This window comes from Notothenia rossii (assembly GCF_949606895.1).
Source record: "Notothenia rossii genome assembly, chromosome: 7".
In the NCBI taxonomy this organism is placed as follows: Eukaryota; Metazoa; Chordata; class Actinopteri; order Perciformes; family Nototheniidae; genus Notothenia; species Notothenia rossii.
In genome coordinates, this window is record NC_136905.1 from 2,766,069 (window position 1) to 2,778,656 (window position 12,588).

At 43.3% G+C, this 12,588-nt stretch overlaps 2 protein-coding genes across 4 annotated transcripts in view; one reads left to right on the plus strand and one right to left on the minus strand.

Moving 5' to 3' along the window:
- The window catches only part of slc39a3 (solute carrier family 39 member 3), a 56,567-nt gene that overhangs the window by 40,849 nt on the left and 3,130 nt on the right, over positions 1-12,588 (minus strand). The window lies entirely within an intron of this gene.
- LOC307013490 (uncharacterized protein) overlaps positions 1-12,588 on the plus strand; it is a 67,794-nt gene that overhangs the window by 33,043 nt on the left and 22,163 nt on the right. Inside the window, exons 6-7 of the mRNA XM_079640890.1 lie at positions 5,056-5,226; positions 5,594-5,767. Of these exons, the coding sequence (XP_079497016.1) occupies positions 5,056-5,226; positions 5,594-5,767 (345 nt within the window). The remainder of the gene's footprint in view (positions 1-5,055; positions 5,227-5,593; positions 5,768-12,588) is intronic.

The following is a 12,588-nucleotide window of genomic DNA, read 5'->3' on the forward strand; positions in this document are numbered from 1 at the left end:
GAGGCCCTTTCGGCTTTTGGCCGAAAGGGCCTTTTTTTTCATTTGTAAATAGTTACATTCATGTGGATTTATCCAGTTTGCACATTTGTAAGCATGCACTTATAGGTTGACATAATCATGTCTTTTTCCATAATCAGGTAGCTGAACAACATTGGTAAAAAAAATGTATACAATATATATATATATATTTTTCTATTAATCATTTTCGGCATTCGGTTTTCGGCCAACTGTTTCCTATTTTCGGTTTCGGCCAAGAATTTCCCATTCGGTGCACCCCTAATTAAAACAGTAAAAAAACGTTCAGTTTCCTTTTGCTTTTTGTGTCTCTGTTCACCAAAACATACCCATCTGTGATGGAAAAAGAAAGTAATCCAAAAGTTAGACCCTCCAGAAAAACGCGGGCAAAATTCCTTGATTGTGCGATTAAACATGCGGGGTTTTATGTGATTTTATGCGGTGAAACTGCGGGAAGTTGCGAAATATGCGGGAACAAATTATCGATTTTTAAAAAAATATTGGGCTGTCTTATTTATTCTCTCTCACACACAACCTGCCACTAACGTTAAACCCCTTTACTATTCAATTAAACACATTCAATGTTTATTTATTGTAAAAGCAATTGGGCGGGCGGGCACACGGGCACGGGCACGGGCACACACACACACACACACACACACACACACACACACACACACACACACACACACACACACACACACACACACACACACACACACACACACACACACACACACACACACACACACACACACACACACACACACACACACACACACACACACACACACACACACACACACACACACACACACACACACACACACACACACACACACACACACACCTCATTCTGTTTTCATTTACTCGTTCGTTATCTGACCAGCTTCAATCTTGTAGCTACTCACTTCGTTTCTTGTAGCCCTCTAAAGGGTTTTGGAGGTTGATGCCTCGGTGAACGTGAGTTGTTTGGCTTTCTTGTCCGCAGCAGCAGAAAGCCTTTTCGAATGTTTGAATGAATCAAAGTGGGTCGTCACCATCGATTTTCTCTTATGCTCCAACACACAGTTGCACGGGGTGCAGAATAGTCTCCCCCCACTTCTTGCCCGGTCTTTAGTAAAAATGTTCGTCGGTAAATGAGATGGATTAGATTTTTTCATCTTGGTGTTTTCTCTATCGTGTGAGCTCCACACGTTCACTCTATACAGTGTTGTTTACATTCTGTGATGCGCGAGCTGATGACGTCAAGACGAGTTAACTTTTTTTCTTCTCAACTTTGTGTGGAAAAATGCGGGGATTATGCGGCCTTTTGATAAATGTGCGGCCTATTAGAAATCTGCGCCATTTTGCTGATTATGCGGTAAATTCTGCGTTTTTCTGGAGGGTCTAAAAAGTGATCTAAAAGTAATCTGAATACGTTACTTTTTTAACACACGTAACTGTAACTGTATTCGGATTACTTTCAGAGCCATGTATTCATTAATCAGTAACTGATGACATTTACAAAGTAACCCTCCCAACCCCATACGTCACCAATAATGTGTAAAATATGTGGAACATGTTGAAGTCCGTATGAAGTCTCCATCAGACGGAAAATAATAGGTCGAGACAGTCTGTTAAACTCCAGTCTGTGGCCGTGTCTCAATTCAGGGGCTGCATCCTTCGGGGGCTGCATTCGTAGACCGCATGCGTCACTTCCGCCGAAAGAAGGCTGTCCCAATTTTTTAAAAAGACGAGACTCCTGTCACGTGACTGGGGGCAGATGACAGCGCTGACAAGCTGTGTTTTATGGCAGCGAGACTCTACAATACTAATTGTGGGCTTAACATGTTTATTCGGCCACAACAGAAAAAAGAGACTTTCGCTCTCTCAAGAGGGGCAGATCAGCCAAAAAGTTCAAAAGCACTCCGTAGGCTAGACCGTCTCATTTCGTAGGCCGCTCGGTCCAGCCTATGTGGGCTGGGTCCTCCGTGGAACGCGTAGGCTGCGCCCTCCGAAGGGTGAATTGAGACACGGCCAGTTTGTTTGTGTTTGAGTTGACGACGTTATGAAACACCTGTGTGTGAGCCCAGAGATCGAAGGTTACCATGGAGATGTACAGTAATCAGTCAGAGGAGAGCCTTTCCATTGATCTGAATGAGAAATAAACCTCTTACATTTCTAACTATAGTTTAAAAATGGTATCTGCTATCGGTCAAATGTCAATGCGTGGAGCATGTCAGGACCCTGAGGAGCTTCTGAGTCTGCTTTTTTTGTACTTTCGGTTCAATAATGTGGCCTTTTTGGCAGATTTACTAAAGGTATGCGGCTGTTGCTGTGAGGAAAGATCAGGCTGAATTTATAATGGGCCTTAATGGAGACACGTTGAAAGTTATCACTGGCGTTAGTGTCACTTAATGCCCTCAAGACGCATTTTGTTTAATTTATGCTTGATTTGTTTTTGTTTCTCAACGTAGGAGAGGTTTTCCTACTTTTTTCATGAAAAATGATGTCCAAGGAGTTTAGGGCTTGGGAATTAAGGCAGGTTTAAAAAAAAGAAATGTTAGGCAAATTTCAAGCTCTGCTCCACTCTATCCGTGACATCGCGCACTCTAGCCTTAATGAGCTGCGCAATACACACTAATGTTAAAATCTGAAGAAGGCCTCTTTACCAAGCTCCAAACTAAGTTAAATATCTCAAAAAGTGTAAAGCTATCAAAGATCTGAATACAATTTCAATAGCTGAATGTCTTGTGATCATTTTAAAGTTGGAAAGAAGTCTCTAGCTGAAATTATGTGAAAGGAGTAGCATTTGGCGCACAGTGTAGGTAAAAGAGGATTTGAAGGGTCCTCCCATTGAGTCACATATTAAAAAAATAGTTTAAAAAGCTGGATATTTAAAAAAGTATAAAATATTTTGAAAAAGTTGAAGGTTTCCCATCATGTGCTTAAAAGGAGTACTGTAAAAAGCATTCGCACTAACAAATGAAGGACTTTAGAGGTTTTCTCACAGCAGTATGTGATTACAACATACAGCAGTATTTACAGTTATCAGTGAAAGCAGTCAAGTTATTAGTGCCACTATAGTTCTTCCAATCTTTAATCATCTTCTTCTTATTTCACCAAATAGTTTGGCTCTCAATAACTTCAGCATACTTTCAGCTACAGAAACCATTGAAATATCAAACTATTCAGCCTTTTCACATGATGGGAAACTTTCAACTGTTTCAAAATTCGTTATACTTTTTGAAATATTCAGCTTTTTTAACTCTTTTTTTTTAACGTGGAACTCAATGGGAGGAACCTTAAATTCCTCTTTTACCTACACCTTGCACCAAATGCTACTCCTTCCACATACTTTCAGCTAGAGATTTCATTCCAACTTTCAAATGATCACAAGACATTCAGCTATTAAAATCCCATTGCCATGGCAACACAATGCTCTCCATGAAACACGGTTTTCTCACAACTTCAGTGAAAATGCTCGAAATGGCCCAAAACTTCACAGGTTTGGTAACGATGCAGCCATCAACACATCTAAGTGTATTTTGGGATTTCATCAAATGCCGTTGCCATGGTGACAGATCACCCGCCATCAAGTTAGTTCAAAAGTTTGCAGTTAAAATATTCTGATGCTTTTCAAAGCGTTTTTACTTTATTTTCTCTTCTTAATGCAAATGAATTCACTACTACTTACATCTAATATCTAACTCCTTCAGCCTACTTTGAGCTGCAGAAACCATTCAACTATTACATTATTCAGCTATTTCAGGACACTGAGGCTATACATTTGATTGTTTATACCTTTTTTAAACCTTTTCTTTTAAGCTTCTTCACTATTTTTCCTACACTTCCAGTTTAACGTTTCACTTTCAAGTTTTCAACAAAGTCATTGCAATGCATTTGAGCGATTTTGATTAAAATCATTTCACTTTTCTGCATTTCTCCGCTAAGTTCAGCAACACACTTACTTGGTTTTGTAGCTAAAAGCAGCTACAGAGACCATTCAACTCATAACATATTCAGCTTTGTCTACATTTTCAGCTAAATTCAGCAACAAATGTACACAGTTTACAACATTCACACACTTTTTTAGCAGGAAATGCATTTTCTAGTTAATATATCATTGCAGTTTCCTCACCATTAATTCAGATCTGTTTTTACCACAATGCTTAAGAGTTTAAAATAATGTCTGACAGGCTGACAATGAATATACAGGCTGACAATGAATATAGAGAACTCTATTATTAAAAGGTCCTATCATATGCTTTTCTGGTTATCACCCGTCCCCTTGTGTGTTATGAAGGTTTCTCTGCATGTAAACGGTCTGCAGAGTCACAAACCCTCAAAGTACACCCTGTAGGGAGTAAAACTCTAACACAGAGAAGACCTGTCGATGCTGCCCCAGAACGCCTCGTTGGAGACTTTTCTTTTTCCATTTTTTTCTTCCGGGGCATATTGACGTCACTACGTCCAAATGGACCAATTAGTCCAAATGGACCAATCCGCGAGCAACCAGGAAATGACAGCAGTAATCCACCTCACACTGTCTGCTCCTCGAGCCTCAAAAGGGCGGAGCAGCGAGCCCCGCAACTTCCCGCCAACACGGCACCCAGACCCCACGCAGCATTCTCCTCTGTTTGTCATTTTCTGGTTGCCAACGCCATTGTAACACATAATCACTGATGTTCCGCTGTAACGGTGGTGGACTCATCAGAACAGAGTGGGCGAGCTGACCAATCAGAGCACACTGGGCTCATAGGGAGGGGGGGGGGGACAGGAGCTCCAACAAGCCGTGTAGGACAGAGAGTGAATACACATACTATACAGAGATGCTGTATGAGAAACCAACGTGAGTTTGGAACATTGAACAATGTAAATCTATTCTAGTAGACCTCAACAATGGAATTATGATTACTAGAAATGGCCATGACCTGGGACCTTTAAATTAAATTGACATTTTCTATGTTAAAAGCTGTTCCATCAAATTCAGTAAGTTAATTAAATGTTTCCTCTGTTTTTATACTAACACAAGTTGTACTATATGTGTCATTATAGACTTTCTGGCTGTAAACTCTTGACTGGATGTGAAGTCGTGGCCTCAGCTCTGAAGTCTGACCCCTCCCATCTGAGAGATCTGGACCTGAGTCACAACGCTCTGCAGGATTCAGGAGTGGAGCTGCTGAGTTCTGGACTAAAGAGTCCAAACTGCAGACTGGAGGCTCTCAGGTCAGTTCACTGACTGCAGTCCATACAGATCTGTTTGTGTTTAATATTTTCTGAATTTGCCTGAACTTCAAGAATAATAAAGATCAGAGAAGGCGAGACGGAGAGTGTTTGAGCTTCCACAGACTCACTCTGTGCTCCATGAGTCAGTGGAGATGCTGTCAGTACTGATGAGCTGTGAGGGAGATGAAGGAGTTGTTAAACATCTGATGAGAGAAACTGCTGCAGAGAGTTCCAGATGATCAGTGATTTGTTTTCTACATCATTGCTGACGTTAAAACCCTGTTTAACTCTGAACAGATTCTTAAACCTGGAGTTATTTCAAACAGGAACATTGTTTTAGAAGTTACATCATGTTTTCTTTATTTAGATTGAGGGCCTGCAGTTTGTCAGAGATCAGCTGTTCTGCTCTGATCTCAGCTCTGAAGTCCAACCCCTCCCATCTGAGAGTTCTGAACCTGAGAGACAACGATCTGAAGGATTCAGGAGTGGAGCTGCTGAGAGATCTTCTGGAGAGTCCAGACTGCAGACTGGAGGCTCTCAGGTCAGTTCACTGACTCTCTGTTACAGCTGGAGATCTCATGTGTTTCATTACAGTTGAACCTAATGCTTGTACTCCATTTATTTATATTTGTCGTTGTGAGGGTTTTCCTGCTCACCTAGTTAAAAAGGACGGAGAGGAAGGCTTGCGCCCCAAGCCTATTTTTCAGGCCTCAGGCTTGAAAATGACATGCCCAGAATGAATGACTATATCTTCACTTCTAAAAGGGGAAAATGAATTTAAAAAAACCCCGTAATTTCAGTTTATTCCACTAGATGGCGCAATTGACCACTCGGCAACCCGGCAGGATCTAAGAACCGCATACGTCACCCTTAGAATGGAGGGGGTCGAGATTAACCTGAGCAATCATGGCGAGTACAGCGAATACAAGTTGTAACAAGTAGTAGCGCTGAGCAAAGCGACTAAAACGCGACCACACACTTATAAGAACACTTATATAAAGTCAGGCAACACTAACCAGGCTTAGTGGGATTCTGTTTATTTGACCTTACTTTAATGACCATCCGTTCACCGTTATTGACCATTGTGAAGAGGCAGATGTTTTCCTGTTGTTTTGTATTATTGCAGCTATCGGATGGAATCAATACATGGACTACATGTGGCCATCACAAGTAAAATCATAACGAAAACTACGCCGGTAAAATATGCCGGTTTATGCCACAATATGATATCAACAAGTAGTCAATTGATATATTCTGATTAGCTTTGGTTGCTATGCTAACATCACCTGTAGAATGCCAGAGAAACAGCGTTGTGATGCCAAACAGCGTCAATTCAGGCTGACACACATTCACTGATGGGGACGGGGGATATTTCTCAGCTGCTTGTGTGACAGTCGGAGAGTGAATACTTAGTCAACGGGAGTTAACGGGAGAATAATCTCCGGTGGACTAGCCGCGCTCCAGCGGGCGGTAATGCCACTGAAACACATTAATAAACAATGCACCTTGGCACTCTGGAGAAAGGTATAAGGCTGGAGAAGTAGTTCTTTAATTTAATCTGGTTTCGTATGATTAAAAACTACCCGACGCAGTCCTCTATTGATGTTGTAGCGGTGTTGGAGAAAATCAGCGACGAAATTCGAAGGCACGTAAACGGTTAAGTCATGACGCAAAGGATGATGCAATAATTCACCTTTGAACCCGCATTTAACAATGAGTGGACCAAAGAAAAGAAAAGTTGACAATGAGTGCAGAGTGAAGTGCGCTGCTCGACTGCGCACCGCGTCTCAGCTGCTCCGTCCGTCTTGTGTTTTGTTTTGTTTTTGTTTGTTTGTTTTTTGGGCTAATTATTGTCTAACGTTATTTGTCTGTATGACACATCATTTTTGAGAGAACATGCTTTTGATCCTGTGGATTACTTTTGCTTTCTGCGGACCATGTCTGGCCATACAACTTTTCAAAACACAGCTGAGCCACAACACGAACAGGTACGGCGAGGAGCCCCGGCCTCTACGCTGCTACAGCCGCGAGGCTATGCTGGAGCAACAATGCGATCGGCCTCCTATGAATACACCAAGCAACCTGTGTTCTTCGTTATTGGATGACATCCCTCGGGAGCTGCTTAGACACATCAGGAAAAAGAGACGAGGAAGGGGGGGAGGCGTTCAGAATCGCCTACGGCGGAGATTCAGCCGGCCACCACTTACATCCATCATTCTCACAAACCTGCGCTCATTGAGCAACAAAGTGGACACACTAAGGACATACACAAGGTACTGTCATGAATTTCTCGAGGCCTCTTTATTATGTTTCACGGAAAGTTGGCTACAATCTACGATGCCTGAATCTCTCTTTGAAGTACCCGGATTCACCCTTGTTCGAGCAGACAGGGATGCGAACTCGGGGAAACCAGAGGAGGCGGTATTTGTGTGTATATCAATGATCTGTGGTGCCGATCATACTCAGCAAAATGTAAAACCTGTGATCCCAACGTAGAAATTCTTGGCATGACGTTAAGACCCTTTTATCTGCCTAGAGAATTCGGGTGTATTTTACTGTTTGTTGTTTACGTGCCTCCCAGCGGCAGAGCGTCACTGGCGGCCGGCTCCATCGCTGACTGTGTTCACGAGCTACAACTCAGCCACCCCGATGCACCGGCAATAGTGCTCGGGGACATGAAGCAATGTCGCCTAGAGACTGTGTTACCTGGGTTCCAACAGTATGTTAAGGATCACACCAGAAAAGACAATATCCTGGACAGATGTTTCGTAAATGTTAAAGGAGCCTATCTGACTAAATGTAGACCACCAAAACTGAACTCTGATCATAATGTTGTAAATATGATACCAGTGTATAAGACCAAACTGAAGAGAAGTAAACCGGAAAACAAAGTAATAAGGACATGGACCTATTGTGACGAACAATGAATTTTGTTTTGCTAACGAACTAAACACGTTCTTTACCCGTTTTGAGTCACTGGATAATTCTGCAAAGTGCACTGAAATGCTGGAAACCATAATACCTGCTTCCTCTGACAAAATTACCATCAGTGTCGAAGAGGTCAGAAAAACATTTCAGTGCACCAACACCAAGAAAGCGGCTGGGCCAGATGGGTGCAGCAGCTTTCTGCTGAAGAACTTTGCTACTGAGCTGGCTCCAGTGAGGCAACCCATCTTTCAGGCTTCTATGGACACGCACACCATCCCTCGGTCATGGAAAACTTCACACATCAAACCGATGCCCAAAAAAACATAAGGACTACAGACCAATAGCCCTCACCTCAGTGATTATGAAATCACTAGAAAGAATTCGGCTTCGATTTCTTATCCGTACAAGACAAACTGGATCCATCCCAATTTGCCTATAAACAAGGGTGCGGTACGGAAGATGCTGTGGCCACTCTGGTTCACATCATCACTAAACATTTAGATAAACGCAACACCTATGCAAGAGCCCTCTTCCTAGACCTCTCATCAGCATTCAACACAATACAAGCAGACATCTTGGTGTCAAAAATGGCCAAAATGGAAGTAAATCCATACCTGATTTACTGGTATGCTGCTTTCCTCACTAGTAGAGAGCAACTTGTGAAGGTTAACAAAACCCTGTCATCTGCCATCACAACCAATGTAGCCCCCCCCCCCAGGGCTGCGTGAGTTCAGCTGTGCTCTTTACTCTCTACACTGAGGATTGTCGTACCAACACACCAAATCAAGTCATCATTAAGTACTCTGATGATACTGCAGTAATATCTCTGCTCAGTAACACAGGCGACCCTGAGCTGCACCAACAGGCTGTCCATCAGGTGGTGGAGTGGACTGATAACAATGCTCTTGAGATCAACACCAAGAAAACTGAGGAAATCCTTTTTGGCTCACCATCTGACTCCCATAAAGTCCCCATTATCATCCATACAGATGAAATGAAGCAGGGAGTTTCCTACAAACACTTGGGTGTAATGATTGACCGTCTGCTGTCATGGAAGGATCTCATTGAATATCTGAGCAAAAGGACAAAACAAAGAATTTATTTTCTCCGCTGTCTTAGGTCTTTTGGGGCGAGCAGAGAAATTCTTCTGTTGTTCTTTACATCTGTGATCATGTCTATTCTGCAGTACTGCAATACTACCTGGTACAAATGTTTGTCAGCAGCTTTAAAATCAAAACTGCTCCACCTGTTAAAAATCTGCTCAAAGATTGTTGGTCGTCAGAGACTCTATGACTCAGCCTATCATAACAACCTAGTGAGGCTGTCCAACAACATCATCTCTGATGTTCTGAACAGTGAATATGAACTGTTACCATCTAATCGGAGATACAGGGTCCCACCATTCAATAAAGTCAGACTGAAGCACTCCTTCGTGCATCAGTCAATCCTCACAGTAAACACAGAGCTGATCCCAGATCAGATGCACGCTGAAGGTTCTTTGAGCAGCTCTTCTCTCACTGATTGTGCTGTTATGTTAAATGTTTGTTGTTTGTGTTTCATGTATTGTGTCTGGATATTTGTCTGTTGATGTTGGAAATGGAGCTGCTGTGACGCAAGTTACATTTCAGACTTGATCTGACCAATAAAGTAATATCGTATCGTATAGAGTGTTTAAAGAGGAGTGGAGAGCGAAATATTTTTTCACCGAAGTGCGATCAAAGGCTGTATGTCTGTATTTGCCAAGAAACCGTTGCGGTATTCAAGGAATACAATATCAGCCGCCACTTTTCCACCAAGCATGCTAACTATGCTAGCAAACAGTCAACGCAAGAACGGGCGGCTACTACTCAGAGGTTGGCAGCCAATTTAAAGACTCAGCAAAATATTTTTCTCCAACAAACTTCTATTCAAGAGTCAAGCACCAAGGCAAGTTATTTGCTAGCATTCAAATTAGCAAAGGCCAGCAAACCTTTCTCCGAAGGGGAGTTTTTGAAAGAATGCATGGTAGAGACAGCAGGTCTCTTGTCCAGAGAGCAAAAACAAATTTGAAAAAATGACTTTATCACACAGGACAGTGACTCGCCGTGTATAACTAATTGATGAAGATTTGGCCAGCGAGTTAAACAAAACAGCTGAGTCATTTAACTTATATTCGTTAGCACTGGACGAAAGTACCGACGTAAAAGACACCGCTCAGCTCTTAATTTTTATCCGAGGGATTAATGACAATTTTGAGATAACGGAGGAGTTTTTGACCATGGAATCTCTAAAGGGGACAACACGAGGAGAGGACTTGTATGACAGTGTGTCTGGTGTCATCGAGAGGCTGAAGCTACCTTGGAGTAAACTTGCCAATGTCACCACAGATGGATCGCCAAACTTAACAGGAAAAAAAGTTGGGCTGCTGAAAAGAATCCAGGATAAGGTGAAAGAGGAAAACCCTGAGCTGGATGTCATTTTCCTGCACTGCATAATCCATCAGGAAGCCCTGTGTAAATCTGTATTGCAACTTGATCATGTTGTGAAGCCAGTCGTAAAACTCGTTAACTGTATACGAGCGAGGGGACTTCAGCATCGTCAATTTATTAAGTTCCTTGAGGAAACGGATGCTGATCACCAGGACTTGCTTTATCACTCTCATGTCCGCTGGTTAAGTTTGGGGAAAGTATGTCGACGAGTGTGGGAGCTCAAAGGGGAGATTAGCTCATTTTTGGAGTTAATCGGGAAAGCGGACGATTTTCCAGAGCTGAGCGACGCAGATTGGCTTTGTGATTTTGCTTTTGCTGTGGACATACTGACACACATGAATGAGCTGAACACAAAGCTACAAGGAAAAGATAAATTTGTGCACGAAATGCACACAAATGTGAGAGCCTTCAAAGCCAAGTTGACTTTATTCTCAAGACAAATGTCAAACAAATCATTCGGTCATTTCACCACACTAACGACACTGAAAGAGGCCCCTCGATGTGTGAAGAAATACAGCAAATCGCTGGACGACCTGCACGGAGAATTCTGCCGTGGCTTTTCTGATTTTGAAAAAATCGAAAAGTCACTTCAGCTGGTTTCATGTCCCCTTTCACAAGACTGTGAAACAGCGCTGCAGGAGTTGCAATTGGAACTGATTGATCTTCAATGTGACTCCGTCTTAAAGGAGAAGTTCAACTCCCTCAAACTGGAGGAGTTTTATGCTTCACTAAACATTAGGAGGATGGCACAGAGGATGCTGGTGTTGTTTGGCTCTACCTACGTGTGTGAGCAGACGTTCAGCGTGATGAACATCAACAAATCACGCCACAGATCCCTGTTAACTGATGAACACCTCAGATCTGTCCTGAGAATTGCCACAACCAAACTGACACCAAACTTTGATGCACTGGCAAAAAAGGGTGACCGACAACAATGTTCCCACTGAAATGAAATGTACGTTTTCTTAACTTTTTCAGGTAATGGCTTTTACTTGTAATTGTTATCTGTTCACACAAACACTCTCCATCCATCTGCTACTGGCCCGGCCCGCCTGTCAAATTTTAAAACTCATAGTGGCCCCCGAGCCTAAAAGTTTGCCCACCCCTGCTGTATAGGGTGCTGAGGGTGTCACTCAAGCATCCCCCGTCTCTCTGCCAATCACAGAGCTGCACAGTGATGCTGGTCGAGGTGCGGGCCTGTGGTTGGGGGAGCAGAGGGGGGAGGGCGGGGAAGTTGTGACGTAGACACTGCTATATATGGGTGTGAGTGTGGGTGTAGTGTTCAGTGTGAGGATGAACCCACAAGCTGTACATGTAACCTGTGAACAAGAGAAGTTATTAAACCCCAATAACTTGAAGCCTGTTTCCGACTCCCTTTGTTGAACGTTACATTGGTGTCAGAAGTGACTTTTAGAACGAAGGACGTCTATCCTGACGGGAGCTCGTAACTGCGTCACGGAGCTAGTCGGTGAGCTAGCGGAGATGGATGAGTTCAACAAGATGGGACTGAAGCAGGAAAATAGTGACGGGGAGGAGGATGGAGCATGCGGGTGGTCGAAGGACATGAGTAGGGAGTTCAATAGTCCACGGGAGGCGAGAGAGCGCCTGAGAGAGTCGGCGGTGAGGATGGCTAGAGACGCGGGAATGTCGTCGTCCTGAGCGGCGTTTCGCGCCATTGACAAGCTGGATGTAAACAACAATTGCGGTGCCCAGCAACCAGTAGCAGCCGCCGCGTCCGTGAAAACACCCAAATACTCTAAGGCAGACTGGGAGGCTTTCCATGCCCAATTTGAACTGCTAGCACTTGCCGGGGGTTGGTCGATAGAGACTAAAGCGCTACAGCTAGCTTTGTGCCTCACAGACGAGGCTCTTTCATGCCTGTTACTACTTAGCCCTGAGGACCGACACAGCTATGAAGCGTTAGCGGGGGCTTTGAAGAGACGGTTTGGACAGTGTTTCCCGCCAG